Source organism: Dermacentor variabilis, unplaced genomic scaffold (genome assembly GCF_050947875.1).
Source record: "Dermacentor variabilis isolate Ectoservices unplaced genomic scaffold, ASM5094787v1 scaffold_12, whole genome shotgun sequence".
Lineage (NCBI taxonomy): Eukaryota > Metazoa > Arthropoda > Arachnida > Ixodida > Ixodidae > Dermacentor > Dermacentor variabilis.
In genome coordinates, this window is record NW_027460280.1 from 1,906,109 (window position 1) to 1,922,049 (window position 15,941).

Genomic DNA, 15,941 nt, shown 5'->3' on the forward strand with positions numbered 1-15,941 from the left:
TATTCTGTTACCCGAGGTACTTCCTGACCCTGTATCTCCGCTGTCTGTTCACTGTTTTCATCGAATACCATAACACCTGATTTTCTAACGCTAAATTTCAAACCTAAATTGTGGCCTTCCTGCCAACAGATATTAGCCAGACGTTGCAAATCGCTTTGCTTGTTAGCTAGCAACACAATGCTGTCCGCATAAAATAAAATATGGGAGCTGCTGCTCTATTACTGTACCCGCCTGTTTGCATGTGAGTTTAAACTCGATATTACTTCCTTCTAGCGCCCTCTCCATCCTCACCATGTACATCATAAACAGCGGTGGGGATAAAGGGCACCCCTGCCTCAATCCCTTGTTGATATGAACTTTCTCCTCGCTCCTCGTCCCTTCTCATTCAACGCAAGCGGTATTTTCTTGGTAAATCTTTTTCAGAAGCTGTAGACAATCGTCACTTTAGCCTTCCCCGTGCAGAATATCCCACAAAATGTGGCGGTCTACGTTGTCATATGCTCCTGTAATGTCTAAAAAGGCCAGGTATAACGGTCTGCTTTCTACTTTTGATGTTTCAATACACTGAGTAAAAACAAATAAGTTACCATCTAAACGCCTACCTATTCTGAAGCCATTCTGAAGTTCTCCCTAAGTGCCATTATTTTCTGCCCATGCTTGAAGCTTTAATTTGATTGCCCGCATTGCTACCCTGTATATTACCGATGTAATGGTCAACGCTCTATAAGAGTGAATTCTGTCTTTCTCCCCCTTACCTTTATAAATTAAATGCAGTCTTCTTTGTCGCCAACTGTCTGGTATTCGTCTCTCTTTTAAAGTTTTTTCTACTGCTTTCACCATAGCTTCCTTACTTTTTGGTCCTAGTTCATTAATCAGCCTAACGGGAACCTCGTCTAGCCCCGTGGCTGTGCCCTTGGGAATTTTCTCTTCCGCTTTCTTCCAGTTGAAATCTATCAGCACCTGCTCCTTTTCCACTTGGGTCTCTGTCATGCTTTTTTTCTGCAAATACAACCTCGTCATTGGCTTGGAAAGATTCTGATCTTATTTTCCGGATGTAATTTATTGTCGCTTCTCTTTCCAGTCTGTTTTAATTTTCGTCTAGGATATGTTGTTGTATTATTGTTGACTTTCTGCCTAATAGTTTTATGTGGTTCCAAAATATTCTAGGTGCGGCCTTCTTTTTCTCACGTATTTCTGACAACCAACGTTCACTTTCACCTTTCCATTTTGCTTGCACCAGTATTTGAACCATGGACTTTTTCTCCCGGTAGATTTCCCATTTCCTGGTTACTTCATCCTGCGGCAACTGCGCCTTCTTTGCCTGCCTGTGCTCTCGAGATGCTTTCTGTCATTCGGCGACCGCTTCTCCTATCTCCCTGTTCCACCAGCTTTTCGGTTTCTTTCTTCGTTTCCAACGAATATATTGTTTCTCTTTCCATATTTCTGTCGTTATTACACTGAGAAGCTCACCATGTTCCCACTCTTTACTTGGCCATTTGCCAAGTTCTTCCCCCACTCTTGTGACTATATTTGCTATTTGTTCAGCGTTCAAATCTGGACTGGCCATTTTGCGCTCTTTGCTCTCTTTCCCAACTTCATATCCCATTTTCAAAATGATGCGTTTATGTTGCTATGTTACTCCCTATGTTGCTATGCCCTTCCTCATCAATGACCATTTCTCTGAACTTATCATGAATTCCTTCTGTCACCAGATAGTAATCAATGGTCGATTGCCGGTTTTCCACTTCCCACGTGGTCTGCCCTTCACACTGAGGCCCTGTGTAAACGATAACGAGGTTATGTTGCTCACAAAGGTCTAGCATTGACTTCGCGTTGTTGTCGGCATAGCCACCTAAATCCTTTACGTGGGCATTCATCTCACCTAATAGGACAATTTCAGCACCATTCCCGAAACCCTGAATATCAGCGCTCATGCATTCCACTAACCCTTTATTCTTCTCTGTGCAAATATTTACGGTCCACAAATAGGTAACGCCCAGCGAAGCTTTTTTCCCGCTCATTGTACCTGATAACCAAAGATGCTCTTGACATTTTGAATTTATTCTTTTCCATTTGGCGCTCTGATGGATCAGCATTCCGACTCCCCCTCCCTTTCTTTCCGACTTAGTACTGTTGCACTCCTCCCAAACATAATTCTCAATAACTGGCGGCTCTTCTGAGTCTCTAAGGTGCGTTTCTGTAACCGCATACACCCCTATTTGTTGTCTATTTAACTGCTCCTCAATCTGCCCACTTTCCTTTCTTCTGCCGCCCTGCATGTTTATGTAGCCTATTGCATGGCGAGCTCTCTTTCTTGCTTTCCTCCTTTTTCTGTTATCGACGGCGATGCTATACTCAGGTTCCCTTAAGGGACCTTCTTCATTACTACCTACTCTGGCCTCCTGAGCGCCCGTGGGTACTCTAAAAAAGAAACAGCGCGATCAGCAAATCGCTAGCTCACTTCTCGTGCAAGACCGTAATTGAAGTGGATCCCGTCTCGTTTAAAACTACCACACCTTCTCACTTTCCTGTTCACTTCGACAACCTCGAAGCCTTTCACTCGACTCATTTTCCATATTGCCTCATTAGCAGCCACTACGGCTCTTCGTACGTTACTGTCATGTACAGGCACTTCGGGCACCGTGCACACTACGATTTGCACCTCAGGGGATAGCTCGCGCAAGTCGTCCACCCCCTTCGCCAAGCGCTGGGCTAGTCCAGTCCCTTTCCTGTTTAGGACGTCATTTATCCCACCTGCTACTATGACAAGGTTGCGCACGTGGGCATTTTCCGCGAGCTTTTCTTTTGCTCGCTCCATGACAGAACCCAGTGTCCGCCCTTTAAATGTCCCTACTGTCAATCCTTTATCGCCTTTCACCCTTTCCAGAATTGCTTTTGAGCACCCAGCCAGGTCTGAGTCGCCGGCGATAACCTTTTCACTCTCCCCTACTACTCCCTGTTTCCCTTTGTCCTTTTGCGCGTGATTCGGACTCGACAAGGGGCATGTCCCCTGTAGTCCTGCTTTTTCCGCGTGGCGGCCTCAAGATAGGTGCCGCTCTTTCCAGCTAACCCTTCATCACGCTGGGTGCATTCCGCGTACTTTGTTGACACTCCCTCGCCTGTCGCATCGGGGATGTGCGTTCCATTGTCAAGCACGTTCTCGTTCACAATGGCCACCCTGTTCAGCTTTTCCTTGGCTGCTTCTAGTCTCTTTTCACCTACCTTCCGTGCATCACGCTTCCTGTTTAGCTCATTTTTCAGCTGTTGCACCTGTTTGAGAAGCTCTTCCTGGAAAGCCTCCATTTTCTGCAGCCTAGTGTCGACATCACATTGTGTGCCGGTTGATTTGATGCCCTCTCGATTCTCATCGTTGCGCATTGTTCGATGCTACTTGATCTGTTCGATGGTTACTACTGCTTTGTGGCGACATCGAAACTAACTCCGGCCCTGACCTTGCACAAACAGCAAAACAACTTAGTGAGATTGCAATCGACATTAGGCAAATAAAAGAAAAACGCCTTACCGATATTGACAAAAAATTAGATTCCTTGGCCAGTCTAGAAATTAAAGTTACGCCGTGCCAAGAGCAAATTACCCACCTTGAAGCAAGAATTGATGACCTGGAGAACCGAAGCGGAAGGTCTAATATCATTGTTTACGGACTACCTGAAGCTGAAGAAGAGAAAATCGAATCGCTAGAGGTTGCTGTGAACAATGAGATAATAAAAGGTATTCTTGAGCTAGAACCAGTAGCTATAGAACGTATTCATAGGTTGGGAGGGCCGTCGCCTGGCATGGTCAGGCCTATTATTCTCAAGCTCCTAGATTCAAGAGACAAAATTACAATTCTAAAGCAGGGAAGCAAACTGAAAGGCACGAATTACTCGATTGGCGAGGATTTTTCTGTAAGACTGCGGGGAATCAGAAGAAAGCTATAGCAAAGCTGCAAAATGAATCGGTAAAACGGCGACAAAGCCTGGCTGGTATACGATAAGCTATATATCAATAAAAAGGCATACGTTTGGGACGAAAAGAAAAATGATAAAGTACCTGTTCAAAAAAACGGAACCAATAAGCGAAGCACTGCGGCAAGCGAAACCCGACGGCCGAACACTCGAAGCCAAGCGCCATCGCCACAGACATAACTGAGCAATGCCATCAGATCCCTCGTCTAGAAACCACACCCCAAGTAAAAATCGCTAGGTCCTCCAAAGAAACCGGAGATGTAACCAAACGGAAAGAACTGAGGCTACTTAACATAAACGCGCGCAGTGTCACTACTAAAATAGATAAGTTAGAAACCATACTTATGCAGCATGATCCTCACATCGCGGTGATAACAGAGACGTGGCTGAGAAAAAAAATTAGTGGCGATGAAATCTTTCCTTCATGTTACAACGTATATCGAAAAGAAAGAACTACTAGAGGTGGAGGGGTAGCCATCCTTGTTAATCCCGAAGTAGAAGCTACGATTACAACTGATGCTGGCATTCTTGAATGTTTGTGCGTACAGTTGTCCTGTTGGGGACATAGCTTCGTCTTATACGCATGTTACAGGCCTCCAGGCGCGTGCCCGGAGTATTTAACTGTGCTCAAAGAACATATGTCACTGTATCGTAATAAGAAAATTTTCGTGGTCGGAAACTTTAATTTGCCAAGTGTGGACTGGGAGGGACTGGCCTGTTGTCAGGCCAGTAAAAACGCTAACATTATTTTTGATATGATGCTCGCTCACGACCTAACTCAAATAATCAAACAACCCACACGCGTACAAGGATATGCAAGCTCGGTTCTAGATTTGGTATTTGTGAAGAGGGCTTTTTCAGAACATACCATTCTAGTGGATCAAGGGCTGTCCGATCATGAACTTGTAAGCGTGTGAATTCCTCTTCTTAAATGCAGTAGCTACCAAAAATCTCCCATTCGGTATTTTAAGGACTATTCCCGAGCTGACGATGCTTGTGTGCTTGAATACATGGAAACCGTACTTGCATATTTTGGTGGCGGTGTCTCAAACACGGGCACTCTTTGGGACAAATTTGTTGAGACGTGTCATTGCTGTATGAACAACTTTATACCCAGCAAACGCAAACAAACGCACAGGCGTACACCCTGGATGACTCGTGAAATAATTAAATTGAAGAGAAAAGTTAAACGGCTAAGAAAGCTATTCCAGCAGAACTTTTTGTTGGGCTAGTTTGTTGGCTAGTTTTTGTTGGGCTAAGAAAGCAGCATGCGCAGTGCAGAGTTATCAGCGATCACTAAAGAATCCTTGCACGAGCGATGCATCACGCAAAAGATTACTACTTTAAAACTGTAATGCCCAATTTTATAAAGGATGATCCTTCCAAGTTCTGTAATTATCGTAGTGGAAGCAAAAAAGCAGTTTCGAAGAGATCAGTTGACGGTAGCATGGTTACAAATTATGAAGATATAACAAATCATTTTAACGTCTATTTTCAAAGCGTGTTTTCAGTGTCCGGACCATGTACGCCTACCGCAATCTCATTTCAACCATACGAAGTCAATTTCATTTCATATCCTGGTTTGGTTCCTATACTTTCAAACCTAAACAGGAAAAAAGGCTGCGGTTCTGACGATCTTCCAAATGCGTTTCTTCGACGATATGCCGAATGCGTTGCCAAGTTCATTTTTGTTATTTTTAATAGTTCCTTGTGAACAGCAACCTTGCCGCGTGACTGGAAGAAGGCCCAAGTAATCCCTATCTTCAAGAAAGGCGACAGATTATTACTATCTAATCACAGACCGATAGCTTTAACTTCCTCATGTTGTAAACTTATAGAACATACTATAGCCTCTCAGATTACAGAATTCCTTGACAAACACTCCATATTAACAAGTTTTCAGCACGGCTTTAGAAAGAAGTATTCGACAGTGACGCAACTCGTCACGGCTACGCATGAATTTGCCAAAGGTATTGATAACAATATTCAGATAGACACAACTTTTTTAGATTTCTGTAAGGCCTTTCATAAAGTTCCTCATGACAAACTAATCTATAAACTCAGCAACATTGTTCTTCCGAAGTTGTTGCTCGCTTGGGTGGCAGATTATTTGAGAAATCAGGTGCAGTTTGTCACAGTCGAGGATCTAAATTCATGCCTTCTACCAGTCACGTCGGGTGTACCCCAAGGCAGCGTGCTAGGACCCTTGCTATTTTTGTGCTATATAAATGATATCTTAGATATAATTGATCCAATTGTTCAAATTTGATTGTTCGCAGATGACTGTACATTATTCCGTGAAGTTTGTAGCATACATGATCAACAAGAACTAAACAAAAATCTAGATTACATATACCAATGGTGCAACCAGTGGGGCATGGTCGTAAATGTACAAAAAACAGTTTCCATCTCTATAACTAAAAAAATCCCCCTTTCAGTATGCTTACTCTCTAGGTTCATCTACAGTTTCTCATGTCGATAGCTACAAATATTTAGGTGTAACGTTCACTGCTAACCTCTCCTGGAATTGACACGTTGATAACATTTGTTCCGCTTTCAAAAAGTTGTGTTTCCTTAGACACAAGCTGCGTAATTCACCACCAAATGTAAACCTTCTATGCTATGAATCGTACATCAGACCAAACCTAAAGTATGCAAGCATAGTATGGGACCCTTACACAAAACGTAACATTGATAAACTCGAAAGAATTCAAAGAAAGGCTGTTCGATTTGTCTTTTCTAAATTTCGTCGTGTGGACTATCCGTCGGAACTAATGACAGCCAATAACATACCCCCACTTCAGTACAGAATAAGGCTATTTCGCTTGGGCTTCCTGAATTCTCTTCTTAACCAGCAATTCGGTATTCACACTTCATTGTATTTATCCCCCGTATCAACAAGACATACACGACATCAACAACCAAGATCTTTAACGCCATATTTCGCAAAAACAGATGCTTATAAATTTTCCTTTTTCCCGCATGCAGTGTCTCAGTGCAATTCTATACCAAAGCGCGATCGTCTTGTCATAGTGTAGCATTGTGTACATTTAGCCATTCTGTTCAATTTTGCTACTTATTTGTATCTGGATATAAAACACAATGTATATGCACCCATATACTCAATCTGATTTGTTAAAAAATATGCACGTCCTGCTTGGACCACGTTATGTGGTCTGCAGTATGTATAAATAGTAATAATAATCCGTCTCGTCATGGTGCCTTAAGGGACCCCCGCGCACTACCTGCTTTCCCGTGTTTCTCGCCATGTATTGCACGGCTGTTTGCAAATACTATAATACTATAATTATGCTACTACTGATGCAAATACAATAATACTATATCAATGCAGAGTACGTGCCTTTTAGCAAAAACCGATACGCACAGGATCCAAATCCTCAAAATGTCGCAAAGCAACTCTCACCACTGTTTCAAAAGCAATCAATGCCGTGGAGACCTAAGGTATGACACGCTCTCGTACGCGCTCATCCATGCGGCCACGCTCTCACTTTCCTACCAAAACACGCATAGTAAAACCACTAATAGATATTTGTCTTGCCACTGCCAAGCTACCATTTATAGACTACAAACACTCAAGGTCCCATCCGGCTGCACGTGCTGGAGCACGTGGCACGAAAGGAAGCTCTAACCATCCTGCAAAACCAAATGTACGCGAAGCACACCCGCGCACCTGAATACGAGTGGCAAAAAAAAGAGGAAATGAAAAGAAAACCACCCAATTACTATTTAAAGGCAAGAAAAACAGCAAATCAAAAACAGAAGCAAGCTGAAAGCATGCACAAAAACTTATGATTTCGTCGCCGCCACGGAGCCTCGAAAAACACGTCCGTCCGCCACAAAATCCAGGAACCAAGCCTCATCGGAACCAAAGAACTCATCGCTCGGCAAAATACCGCCACCTAGAGGAAAGTTTAGGTAACGTTGAACGAAGTAGGCAGGGAGAAGCGAGGCGAAGCGTCATGGAAGAGCAAGGTAGGCAAATGCACGCTGAGTTGATTTCCTTTGGCAGCACTAGATGTTTTCTTTGCGATGCATACGTAGTGGGTTTGTGTCGTGGTAGCATCGTGGTCGCGTGCCGTACGCTGTGCGTGCGAATGAAAGCGTGCGACGGTGAGCCGACGATGGCAGCCAAGTCTAGTGCTCCCGGTCACGGTGCCCGCATTTAGATGGGGCGAAATGCGAAAACACCCGTCTACTTAGATTTGGATGGACGTTAAAGAACCCCGGGTGATCCACATTTCCGGAGTCCACTACGGCGTTCCTCATAATGATATCGTGGCTTTGAACCCCATAATTAAAAAGAAATATCGCTTGGGCAAGCGGCGGAAGCGCGCCGTATTCCGTCGTGCTATGGCACCATGGCATAGGAGGAGGGGCGGGAGAGAGCGGTGTACTTTGGCTGCACGCGGTCATGCGGGCTTTATCTTGAAAGCGATCTGCTTTGGTGTCATAGTCTCGGTGGGCCAACGACTCGTAGCTTTGCGTGCGCTGTATTCTCACGGCGCAATTTGCGTTGAAGCGATAAAGAGTACGAAGGTCATTCGCTCGCTGCTGCTGCCGCGATTCCTCGCGCCGGTGTTTTGAGAGCTATTGTTCGCGCTCACCGAGTGTGAAGTGTTCATGTTTGCCTATGTGCGTTGACGCCATGCTAGGTTTTTTAGATAGGAAGCGAATGTTTGCAACCGGACGTTCTACTTCGGTGGCTGCTGCGTACGGCGCGGCCGCGCGAGCCCTGTCTTGAATGCGATCTGCGATGCAGACACGGTAGGCCTCAAGGCGCACCGAGGGTCGATATCGTCGTGTGCGCTGTAGCACCCATACGCTTGCCCGTCACCCGCGTTCACGAAGCGAAACGTCATTGTAACTTTTCTTTCGTAGATATCGCTGCTCATGCGTGAGTTTCACTGCTCTCAACTCTGCTGGTGGGTTAATATCCACAGAAAAGAATGCTTAGAGCGAAAGGAGGACGAAGAGAGGTTTTATAAGCACGAATTCTCTGCCTGTTTTTAAAACTTGTCTTTATTTTATGTTCAAGAATGTTTTTTTATGATTATCAGCTGTCACCGTTTGCGAACGCGATGCACAGAGGAAACTCTTCGGGGCAGCGTGATTCATAAGTGGGTTCAGTTAATTGCCCTGATTGTCATCTTTCCAATTACCCGAGTGTCCCATTAAAGGCATAATCATGCGCAAATTGTCTTTTTTTCGCAGAAATCGCTTATCGCCGACATCAAAGACGTGCTGCACGTGCTTGTCCTATATGCGCCTTTGCCGGTCTTCTGGGCGCTCTTCGACCAACAGGTGAGGCCTCCACGCTATCAATGATAGGCATGGTAGTTACGTAGGTTCCTGTCACGCCAAGCCTGAGAGATCCCAACGTCCTTAGGTGGCATGAAACACTGTATGAGAATGAATATGGATTTTCGATCCGTCATCCTTAAATGTTGTAAGTGTACGCAAAGTAGTGTGCGCGCTCTTTGTGTACATGCAGTCTCAATTAAATATGTTTGTTTGGCACGTTTAGCCCTCTGTCGCCTTTCAGGATTTTCGCACTACTTCCCTCATAGTGCTGCTCAGCAGAGTGGTCGTGGAACAAACGTGCTCATGAAAACGCGCATTAACTCTGCGTCGGTGTGCTCCATTCTTTTCACAAAGGCGTTACTCTGAGCGGCCCACTGCTACGTGTGCTAAGGCAACCAAGTCGCTGAACATATGCACCGTTGGACTGGTGTCGTTATCTTCGTGAAAAACCATAAATTAATTACAGCGCAATGGCAAGAAGGCAATGAGGCTTAACAGCTGTCTCGCAATTTATGGATCAGTGCACGTCGAATCTCGTTGTTGTCTCCGTGTTGCCTTTGCGTTCTCTACGTTCAGTATGGATTACCGCGTAGGCCAGTTACCTAGGTATGTTACATTTCTGTACCAGCGCTCGTCCGATCTCATTGTTGTCACCGTGTTGCCTTTTGGTTCTTCACATTCAGTATGCATTGCCATCTAGCCGAGTCATCTAGAAATGTTACATTTCTGGATCGGTTCTCATCGAATCTGGTTGTTGTCTAAGTGTAGACTTTGCGTTCTTCACGTTCAGTATGGATCTCCATGCAGCCGAGTCACTTAGATATGTTAAATTTATGGATCAGCGCTCGTGCAATCTCGTTGTTGTTTCTGTGTTGCCTTTGCGATCTTCACGTTCAGTATGGATTACCGTGCAGCCCGGTCACCTAGATACGTTATATTTCTGTATCAGCGCTCCTAAAATCTCGTTGTTGTCTCCATGTTGCGCTTGCGTTCGTCTCATTCAGTATGGATTACCACGCAGCCCACTGACCTAGATAGGTTACATTTATGGATCAGTGCTCGTCGACTCTCGTTGTTGTCTCCGTCTTGCCTTTGCCTTCTACACGTCCGTTATGGATTACAATGTAACCCAGTCACCTAGGTACGTTATATTCCAGTATCAGCGCTCGTAAAATCTCAGAATTTGTTTTCCGTACATAAATGCGCGTGCAAGCTACACAAAGAATGAAAAAGAAACGATATTCAACAAAATACAAAAGATAAGTTAAATAAGGTGTGCAATAGAACACTAAACAACGCAGAATTACATTAACAACAACCGGGCACATCATAGACAAAGCAAAAACGTGAAATATTTGTGAACAAACAAGCGTATACAATTTTTTTCTGATCACTGTCAGTTTAACATAAGGAATAACAAGCAATTAGAAGTCGTTAATAATGTCTTGTGATGAGCTCCAGCTGTGAAACGAACAGGGATAAAGAGTTTGTCGCTGTTAAGGACGAGTTATGCTCATTCCATTCTCTGATTACTCGAGGAGAAAATGAGTACCTGATAGCGTCATTAGAAAAGGAATACCCGGTTAGCGTATGCTCGTGTTGATGCCGTGTTATTCTAGATTGCGAATAGGAAATGTACTGGGTGATATCAATTTTATACTGACGGTTCATAATTTGAAACAGGAATTTTAGTCGATCTTGATTTGCTCTCGTCGATAATGTGTTGAGGCCTGAGGAAGGTAAGACACGTAAAGGTGAACCCATAGAACGATATTTGCTATGAACGAACCTTGCGGCTTTCCTTTCTACGGCTTCAAGTTTAGCTATGTTAGGTGCTGTGTAAGGAAACCAAATTGTGTTAGCGTATTCTAAAATAGGTCTCACAAATGTTTTGTAGCCCAGAAGCTTAATGTTTGTTGGAGCAATCTTTAGGCGGCTTTTTAAATAAAATAGCTTTCACAGTGCAGTAGTTGTACTATTAGTTATGCGTGTTTCCCAATTGAGGTTTGAGCTCAACGTTATCCCGTAAATATTTCTTTTGCTCAACCATCGAACGAGGCGTGCCATTAACGATATAGGTGAAATGAGAGGGTTGCTTTTTTGTTCTGACTATCAGTGTCACTGATTTATTGACGTTAATAGACATTTGCCACTAGGAGCACCAATCGGCTATCGTCTTAAGGGAATCAGAAAGATCGAGATGGTCGTTATGGCTGTTAATTTCTTTATATATCACGCAATCATCCGCGAAGAGTTTGATTTTGCGCGCTGTATTATTGGTTATATCGTTAATAAAGATCATATACAACAGCGGCCCGAGCACCGAGCCTTGTGGCACTCCAGATGTGACAGAAACGGCATCAGTTGGCATATGGTCAAACATAACAAATTGTGAGCGGTGTGTTAGAAAAGCTGTTATCCAAACAGAAACTTCTCCCTTGCAGATGGCTTGCTCCACTTTGCAGTTAGCTTAGTGTGACTCACGCAATCAAAAGCTTTAGATAAGTCAAGTAAAATCATGTCAATTTGAGAACGATTATTATGACTAAGAGCAAGGTCATGAACTACCTCTGTTAGTTGAGTGATGGTTGATAAGCCAGATCGAAAACCGTGCTGGTGAGGCGATAGCACGTTTTCGCATTCTAGAAACACTGTAATGTGTTTTACAATGATGTGTTCTAGTATTTTGCATGGAGGGTTGTGGAGAGTATGGGTCTAAAATTGCCAACATTATTTTTGTCTCCTTTCTTGTGGATCGGTATTATTTTAGCCTTTTTCCAGTCGTGTGGTAGATTGTAGTTGCTAGTGACTTACGAAAAATTTGTCCCAGATATCTACTGCCCCACTCAGCATATTTTTTGAGGAATTCGTTTAGAATTTCGTCAGGGCCGTCTGCTTTTTTAGTGTCAATGTTGAGGAGAAGATTGTGGATTCCGGCGTCCGTTATTATTAAGGGATCAAGCACTGAAGTACAGGATGGTGGAAGAGGTGGAAGTGTACCATTGTCTTCTGTAAAGACTGACTTGAAGAAATTGTTATATTTATTTGCCGCTGCACTTTTTCTTCGTCTGTTAGTTTGGTTGTTATCGGCTCGGTACTGCGCAGATGTTTCTAGAATCTTTGTGGGTGATTTTTTAGGAAGCTAGGAAGAATGAAACTGTAGTAGTATTGTTTCGAATCATTTAGTTTCTGCTTAAAATGCATAACTGCAGATTTTAACTTCAAGGTTGTAGGTGGTTTTGAGTTATTCTTGTTTGCCTTGCGAAGCCGATTTGCGCGCCGTTTAGCATGGATGACTTCGCGTGTGATCCATGGATTGTTAAGTCTTCTTTTGCATTGGAATGTAATTAGTTATACAGTGCAGGACAATGCTCTTAAAATGTAGCCACAATGCATCTACATCAGTAGATTCCTGAGATGCTTTTTCTAAAAAGGAATCGAATTCATGCGACAGATAAGTTAGTATGCTGGCGTCATTTGCTTTATGAAAGTTAAAAAAAAAAGCTTTTTACTGTAGACAGGGTAGTAATACAATGATCAAGCTGGAATGTGCACATAGGTATACTGTGATCAGATATCCCTTCAATAATGTCCATTTGTACTTGACTTGTAGAAAAATTGTTGCTGAGAAATATGAGGTCGAGGATATATTTCGTTGAGCCTTGAACGTGAGTAGGGCGAGTGACAGGTTGATGTATCTTAAAATTTAGTATTAAGTCTATTAGCACTTCTGAGGCTTCTGTTGTGTGATGCATTGTGGGCCAGTCTATGTCAGCAAGGTTAAAGTCGCCCACAAGAATAATGCTGGATTGGGGGACATGACGCTGCATATATTCTTGAATTGCTGAAAGGCATGCATTGTCAGAGGAAGGGCTCTGATAAACGCAACCGGTTACAATTGACGCCCCATCGCAGAACAGTTTTTTATCAGTAAGGCCACTCCTCCACCCCATGAAGGTCGGTCTTTTCGGATGATTCTGTAGTTTGGCGGAGCAATCTCGTGGTCGGAAATAGCGGGTGATGGCCATGTTTCCGTGATTGCCACAATATCGGGCTCGTAGTCGACTAGAAAGCTATTCAAGGCTTCTGTTTTATTTAGGACACTGATGGCGTTTGCATTTATCAATGTTAATCTTTTCATTGCGCGGCTTGTGTCGCTCGTGCGGCTTGTGCGGCTCGGCGGGTTATTCGGTGGTTTGTTTCTGTGTCGTTCTTTTTTTTGCATCGGTACTTTGTCCTTCTTCTCTTCGTCCCAAATATATGCGCGTTTGTTATTGTAAAGCTTGTCAAGAGAAAGTTATACTTCCTCCTTTTTTCACGGTTTGATTTTGCACAATCTCAAAGTTTCTTCCGTATGTCTCTTATTCTTTTTGAGAAGTCTTGACCAATTGAGTAGTCAGTTGTCTTTAGTTTGAAACCTCGGCTTAAGATTGCTACTTTTTCTCTGTAGTCAAGCAACTTCATTATTACTGGTCGAGTTTGGTCTGTGGCGCGTTTCCCCAACCTATATACACGCTCGATGGAAACTTTCTCTAGTCCCAGGGTGTCTTCGATAATATCTTTGTTCATAGTTTGCTCTAACGACTCGCTAGTTTGATCGTTTTTTTCCCTTTAAGCTATAGATAATTAGGTTAGATCGCCTACTGCGGTTTCCTAGGTCGTCAATTTTTTGTTGAAGTGTTTCTGTAACTTCGCTCATACAGGCGATTTCTTGTTGACGGGATTCAACTCTATTTTCAAGGACTGCAAGGAAGTCAAGCTTGTTTTCTGACTACTAAACGTTTTTCTTTAATATCTTTGATGTCGTCTGCAATATCCTTTATCTCTTTTGAAATTTGGGTTAGATAGGGGCCAGGGTAGCTTCAATATCACCACCTAATAGCAGCAATTTTCTCAAGGTCAAAGCGACATCTGGAACCATTATACAAAACGGTGGGCAGGGCAGCACTAGCAAGAAAGGGTCACTTGAGCGGGTGCAATATCCAAAATCCTTTCTCACCTGTACAATGAATGCAAACGGGTTGTTAGCGTGCCGCATGCTGGCAGTGCCACCGTGCCCACTGGCCGAGTTGATCCCGGGCAGACTGTTTCAAGCGGCGAAGAGCAGTGGCGATGAACGCAGATCGCGTGCCAATATCTCCGAGCATGCTACCTTCCGGTGTTGACGGTGCAATTCCCACGAAGAGTATGGCGGTGGATCCAGCACGTGGCAACGGTTACGTAGAGCCCCTGCGCAGCCCTGGTCGCCCCAGCTTGCGCATTCCCTTCATCCCCCGCATGAAGCAGCAGGCCGAAGGACAGCTGTACAATGAATGCAAGCGGGTTCTTAACGTGCCACATGCTGGCAGTTCCGCCGTGCCCAGGTTATGTTACATTTCTGTATCAGCGCTCGTATGATCTGGTTGTCTCCATGTTGTCTTTGCGTTGGTCACGTTCAGTATGGATTATCACCTAGCCCAGTGACACAGATATGTTCAATTTCTTTATTACTGGTCGTCCAATCTCATTGCTGTCTCCGTGTTGCCTTTGCCTTCTTCACGTTCACTATCGATTACCATTTACCCAGGCACTTAGGTAGGTTACATTCCTATATCAGCGGTCGTAGACTCTCGTTATTGTCTCCATTTTTCCTTTGCGTTCGTCACGTTCAGTATGGATTAACATTTAGCCAAGCACCTGGGTACGTTACATTTCTGTATCAACGCTCGTAGAATCTCGTTGTTGTCTCCATTTTGTCTTGGTGTTCGTCACGTTCAGTGTGGATTACTACCTAGCCCAGTCAACTACATATGTTAAATATCTGTATTATTAGCTCTCGTGCAATTCGTTGTTGTCTCTGTGTTGCATTTGAATTCTTGACGTTCAGTATTACCGTTCAGGATTACCATCTAGCCGAGTCACCTAGATATTTTACAATTTTGGATCAGCGCTCGTCGAATCTCGATGTTGTCTGCGTATTGCCTTTGCCTTCCTCACGTTCGCTATGGATTACCATTTAGCCAGGCACCTAGGTACGTTACATTTCTGTATGAGCGGTCGTAGAATCTCGTTGTTGTCTCCATTTTGCCTTTGCGTTCGTCACGTTCAGTATGGATTACCATTTAGCCAAGCACCTAGGTATGTTACATTTGTGTATCAACGCTCGTAGAACCTCGTTCATGTCTCCGTGTTGCTTTTGCGCTGTTCAGATGAAATATAGATTACCAAGTAGCCCAGTCACCTAGATATGTTACATTTCTGTATAAGCGCTCGTAGAATCTCGTTGTCTGCATGTTGCCTTTGCGTTCGTCACGCTCAGTAAGGATTACCACCTAGCCCAGTGACATATAGATATGTTAAATTTCTGTATTAGCGCTGGTCCAATCTTATTGTTATCTCCGTGTTGCCTTTGGGTTCTTCACCTTCAGTATGCATGAGCATCATAGCCCAGTTACCTAGAAATGTTACATTTCTGGATCAGTGCTCGTCGAATCTGGTTGTTGTCTCAGCGTTGCCTTTGCGTTGTCGACGTTCAGTATGGATTACCACCTAGCCCAGTGACACAGATATGTTAAATTCCTGTATTAGCGCTCGTCCAATCTCGTTGGTATCTCCGTGTTGCCTGTGGATTAATCACGTTCAAAATGGATTACGAACTAGCCCAGTCAACTAGAG

The 15,941-nt window shown here is 43.8% G+C and overlaps 1 protein-coding gene across 22 annotated transcripts in view; it reads left to right on the forward strand.

The window, feature by feature from the left end:
* Positions 1-15,941, forward strand: part of LOC142566355 (peptide transporter family 1-like) — a 732,761-nt gene that overhangs the window by 609,175 nt on the left and 107,645 nt on the right. For all 22 annotated transcript variants that reach the window (XM_075677280.1, XM_075677294.1, XM_075677282.1 and 19 more), the window contains one exon: positions 9,198-9,287. In XM_075677280.1, the coding sequence (XP_075533395.1) occupies positions 9,198-9,287 (90 nt within the window). The remainder of the gene's footprint in view (positions 1-9,197; positions 9,288-15,941) is intronic.